Source organism: Brachypodium distachyon, chromosome 4, assembly GCF_000005505.3.
Source record: "Brachypodium distachyon strain Bd21 chromosome 4, Brachypodium_distachyon_v3.0, whole genome shotgun sequence".
NCBI classification, from domain to species: Eukaryota; Viridiplantae; Streptophyta; class Magnoliopsida; order Poales; family Poaceae; genus Brachypodium; species Brachypodium distachyon.
In genome coordinates, this window is record NC_016134.3 from 6,365,549 (window position 1) to 6,371,051 (window position 5,503).

Consider the following 5,503-nt stretch of genomic DNA (forward strand, 5'->3'; position numbering starts at 1 on the left):
AAAACACCTTTAATCATGTTCTTTTAATTTAAACAATACATTTAAACTATTTCGAGCGGAAAAATTCATAACCTTATACTTTTCAGAAGCATTATTTTGCACTTTTCTATTTCCTAAAACAAACATCTCGTTGGTTCAGTTTGAATAGGAGAAAATTTAGACCAAAATGTGCAAAATCTTAACATAAACAGTAAAAAAAATAAAAAAAATACTTCTGTTAGGAACTTTTAGGCGACGGCCTGCCTTCCTTGTGCGGCCCACCTGTGCGAAATTCAAACCACATTCACTCAATTTGTCCTTGCCCAAATCATTCATCTCACATTCACTCAATTCCTTTTCTTAACAAGACTAATGTGTTAGACTCCTAGAATCATCTAGGTGCAGATCTAGGCGGTAGGATTAGGGTTTCTGTGATTCGAATATGGGATTGATACAAGGAGAGAGAGAGAGAGAGAGAGAGAGAGAAGAGGAGATATACCTTCCCCTTGGCCGGTTGAGGCCGAGGTGGACGACATGGTCGGCGCGGAGGGAGCGACGGCCGAGGGCGGGTGAGGCGACGGCGGAGCTTCCCATCGCTTCTGTGCTTTATCCTTAGATCGGTGTTAGTTGTGTCGGTGGGGTGGCGGCGACGCAGAGGAACCTCGTAGTGCATGCCCCGGCCTCCCACCTCTTTATATAGTGCAGCGCGACAGGGGCCCGCCAACCATATTGGGTTTGGCTCCCCCGATCAGGACGCGTTAGATCTAGGGCCCGGTGGGCCGTTGGGCTCACACGGTGGAGATCGTACTAACATTATGATCCTGACCTCCTTAACATGACAAATTATAACATGAAGATCTTTCATACCATCCACGAGTAGGTCAGCAGGCTTATGAGTTTCTGATAGATTGACATGATCAATGAACATAACCAGCTTCTTCTATCTTGTAATAGAAGCTACCATGTCTACCGTGTCAGCATCTTCTCTCAGCCCTCTTAAACTATCTGCAACTGTTTTCTCTAGCAAACACAAGTAAGCTCTCAACTTGTTGTACTCTTCTTCACCATTGCCTAGTTGCTGCAGGAAATCTTGAACCCATAGTAGCCACTAGTGACCAAGTGTCACTCTCCCAGTAATCAAACATGTCCACTTTATCATCCATATACACCTGACTCTTTCCAATCCCACGAAATAAATCCAGCATGATGTGTCTCCAAACTGAAATGATAATCAAAGAACTCTACATTTGAACACCAACATTTTAGAGCCCCAAATTTCACTACCGAGGGTGATGGAAACCCTAAATCATTCATCTATAGCATTCTACGCTGACAAAAACAAAATGCGGCCCTAATCAACCAACTACATGAATGAAAAACGCCTATTGTATCGTCAGATTATCTCAGTCAAATAAAACTCCAAACCCTAAAAGAACACATCAAAACCTTGTCGTAGAACAATAAAAATAAGTAGAAAATTACCGTAGTTGAGATCTTCAAAACTAAATTCAAGTTGGGTATATTTTCTATAACCAATGCAATTTTGCCTCACATAACAGCAACTTTGCATGCGATACTGGCATCTTTGGCTCACATACCTAGTGGAAACTGTTGGCAACTTTGTCTTCTCTGCTGCCAATTTTCCATAATGTGCTAGCAACCTATCGTCTTACAACTGGCATGTGTTTGTCTTTGTGTTGTCTCTTGTTATTGTCTTGTCTTTTTGCGATTATATCTGTCCTGACTTGTCTTATGTCCTGTGATGTACTTTCTAACGCCTTACAATTATTCTTTCATGTATCTTTAGTTTTGTTGTAGTAAAATAAAACCCTTCATATGGGCCGGGCCGTAAATCCTACGTGGCGACGACCAAGTCAACATTTCCTAAGCACGAGTCAAGATGCTCACGTGGCGCGGTCAATTTTACGTGGCAAAGGAAGACAAGTCAACAAGTCAAGCCTCTCATGCGATGGTCGAAAGGAGAATTGAGCTTGAATAGAGGGCAAGAAAGGTGTGAGGAGGGGACCCTTAGTCCATGGTGGATCATGGACCAAGTTCCTCTTTTTCCCACTTGGTGCACACAAAAGCTATGGACCAAGAGGCTACTTTTACCATTTTGCTTTCACTTTTCTCTCTCCTCAAGGGTAGCCATGGTCTTTTGTCATGGACACCTAGGCTATAAATACCCTCCCATGAGGGCATGTAACATTCACTCTCTTGAATAAACTCAAAGGGAGAGGGCTAGAGAGACTCTTTGAGAGGAGTTCTAGTTTCGGGATCTCGGGAAGCCTCGTTCGGTCCGAGCCCGAAGGAGAGGGAATAGGGTTAGAGTCCTAAGGGTATCTCGACCTCACTACTTGGGAAGCCTCGTTTGGTCCAAGTACGAGGCGGCCCCTTTCGACCTCTCGCTAAGTGATTCGGGGAGTTTCGATCGATCCGAACGATTTGGCTAACGACCCCCTCGAAGTCTCTCCTAACATAGGATTAGGTCGCTTCCGCAGGGTTGACCGAACATATTCAAAAAATATCGACGTGTCAACTTGTCCAAGTGTACGGCGACGTTCGTTATAAGGCCGGCGTACACGCCCTACTTTTATACTCGCACTCGTGCCATCGAGTTTTGACACCCCTTATTCTAATTGTTGTCGAGAACAACAACAAGTTTGTTTTTGTATAATACTCCGTAATGTCTTACCCTTTTTTTTCTTCATAATTGTCATGTCTTGTGTCACATAGTGTTCTCCTTTATATTCTCGTCCCACCCTATGTCTCGTGCTATTTTGACTTATACGGTTATACCTCAGGGATAGCCTTGACTTGTGTGTTTGTGGTGCCATGTAGTTATCCTACCTTAGTTGTGACATTTATGAGTAACAACTATGACAAGCTAAAAGACAGTAGCGGCAAGCAAGATATGCAAGTAGGTTTGAAGATCTCGTCGAGAGGATTCTAATGGTGAGAATGTTTGTAATTTGGAAAGCGGCGATTCTACCGTCCCCGTTACCTTCCCGCGACCTCCAAGCCGTTCAATCAGCTCCATTCGCATGTCTGGTGGCTCGAACCACACGTGCGCTATGGCCAGGCACAAATCCCACGGCGAAATGGGTGGTCGGCATCCTTTCAAACCATTAGAATCCTTTCGAACGAGGATTTCAAACCTACTCTGATCCTAAATTCTTGTGATCTTGTCCGTTGTTTAGTACGGAGTATGTTCGAAGTTCTCGTTTTAAACTTGAACTAAAACCACCGGCAAGAATTTAAAATCGGAGAAGCATGTTTGATGTTCTCGTTGGAATGGATTCTAATGAGTTCATCCACTGGCTCGGCATTTGCGTATTGTTTAATCACTCCGAGTCGTGCTTAATCGCCGAGCTAGACAAGATCCAGCAAATCCACGAGCGCCGTGCATCTCCTTCTCCCGTCTCCCTAGCTAGCTAAGTTCCAAGATCCCATCCATGGCGGAAACCGCAGCAGTCAACGTCCTCTTCCTCTCGCTAGCCACTGCTCTCTTCTTCATCCACCTCCTCCTCAGGAACCGGGAACGGCAGCCGCCGCGCGGCCTCCGCCTCCCTCCGAGCCCGCCGTCGCTCCCGGTGATCGGCCACCTCCACCTCTTCAAGAAGCCCCTCCACCGCGCGCTCGCGTCCCTCGCGGCGTCCCACGGGCCCGTGCTCCTCCTCCGGTTCGGGCACTCCCGCCGCGTGCTCCACCTCACCGACCGCGCCGCCGCCGAGCAGTGCTTCACGGCGCACGACGTCGTCTTCGCCAACCGCCCGCGGCTACCTTCCGCGCGCCACCTCTCCAACGGCTACACCACGCTGGGTTCCTCCAGCTACGGGCCCAACTGGCGCAACCTCCGCCGCATCGCCACCGTCGAGGTCCTCTCCGCGCACAGACTCCTCCGCTCCTCCCCGATCCGCGCCGCCGAGGTCCGCGACATGGCGCGCCGCCTCTTCTCCGATTGGGATTCGAATTCGAATTCGAGTTCGGATAATCCCGGGCCAGCGCGCGCGGACGTGAAGGCGCGGGCGTTCGAGCTGGCGCTGAACGTGGTGGCGCGGATGATCGCCGGGAAGAGGTACTACGGCGGAGGGGAGGAGGCGGAGACGGAGGAGGCGGCGGGGTTCAGGGAGATGGTGCGGGAGTACTTCGCGATGCACGGGGCGTCCAACCTGCAGGACTTCCTGCCGGTGCTCGGGCTGGTGGATTTCGGGGGAGCCAAGCGGCGGGCGGTGAGGCTGTCCAGGACAAGGAACGCGTGGGCGCAGCGGCTCATCGACGAGCGCCGGGATGCTGCTGCCGCGGCGGAGGCGGAGGGGAGGAGGAGCCTTGACGGCATTGGCAGGACCATGGTCGGCGACTTGCTGGATTTGCAGGCGTCGGAGCCGGAGGCGTACAGCGACAAGGTCATCAGAGCTCTCTGCCTGGTGAGTACTACCACTCCTAATCTGCTTCATTTGCTACTCCTACTTTGGTTATGCTGTTTCGCAAAATTCCAAGAGTAAGAGAGACTGCATCAGAACCGAAATCCTTATAATTCTGCCCTTGAAAAAATCCTTTTAATTCTTTGATGAACGGAACAGAGCATCCTGCAAACCGGGACGGACACGACGTCGAGCACGATCGAATGGGGGATGGCGCTGCTGCTCAACCACCCGGAAACAATGTCCAAGGCCAGAGCGGAGCTGGACGGAGCCATCGGCACGGGGCGGCTCCTGGAGGAACCCGACCTGCCGAGCCTCCCTTTCCTCCAATCCATCATCACGGAAACCCTCCGGCTCCACCCGATCGGCCCGCTCCTGGGGCCGCACGAGTCCTCGGCGGACTGCGCCGTCGCCGGCTACCACGTCCCGGCGGGGACGATGCTGCTCGTCAACGTGCACGCGATGCAGAGGGACCCAAGCGTGTGGGAGGAGCCGGAGAGGTTCCGGCCGGAGAGGTTCGAGGAGCCCGGCGGCGAGGGGGGGAAGTGGATGCTGCCGTTCGGGATGGGCCGGCGGCGGTGCCCCGGCGAGGCGCTTGGCGTGAAGGTCGTCGGGCTCGCGCTGGGCACTCTCGTGCAGTGCTTCGAGTGGAGGAGGGTTGGGGAAGAAGAGGTGGACTTGACGGAAGGGTCCGGACTCACCATGCCCATGGCCGTGCCGTTGGAGGCTCTGTACTGGCCTCGGGAAGAGATGGCGTCGGTGCTAAGGGCGCTTTAGTGTTTTCTTTTTCTTTTTCAAATGGTGCTCATTTTTCAAATAAATAAATAAAATGGTGCTCATTGCTCGTTCTTGGAATTTGTTTGGCTGATAAAAATATAATTTCTGTTGAGAAATTATGTAATTTCAGTACTAATTTAACTCAGAAAATCATGACATGGAAAGTAAAGCAGACCAAAACATGTGGATTTGATTGCAACTTAATAATACTAAAAAAGTAGGATAAATTATCTACTCCGTAACCCAATCATATGTCTTGTTGTACTAAATCAACGACAAATAATATGGGTGGGAGGAAGGAAAGTACAATAAAATCAACAGGC

General features: G+C 50.2%; 1 protein-coding gene across 1 annotated transcript; it reads left to right on the plus strand.

Annotated features, from left to right (window-relative positions):
* Window positions 1-3,277: 3,277 nt before the first annotated feature.
* Window positions 3,278-5,258, plus strand: LOC100835251 (isoflavone 3'-hydroxylase). Its single transcript, XM_010240647.3, has 2 exons — window positions 3,278-4,406; window positions 4,563-5,258. Exons 1-2 carry the CDS (start codon window positions 3,435-3,437, stop codon window positions 5,178-5,180), a joined length of 1,590 nt encoding a protein of 529 aa, XP_010238949.1. The 5' UTR covers window positions 3,278-3,434; the 3' UTR covers window positions 5,181-5,258.
* Window positions 5,259-5,503: the final 245 nt, after the last annotated feature.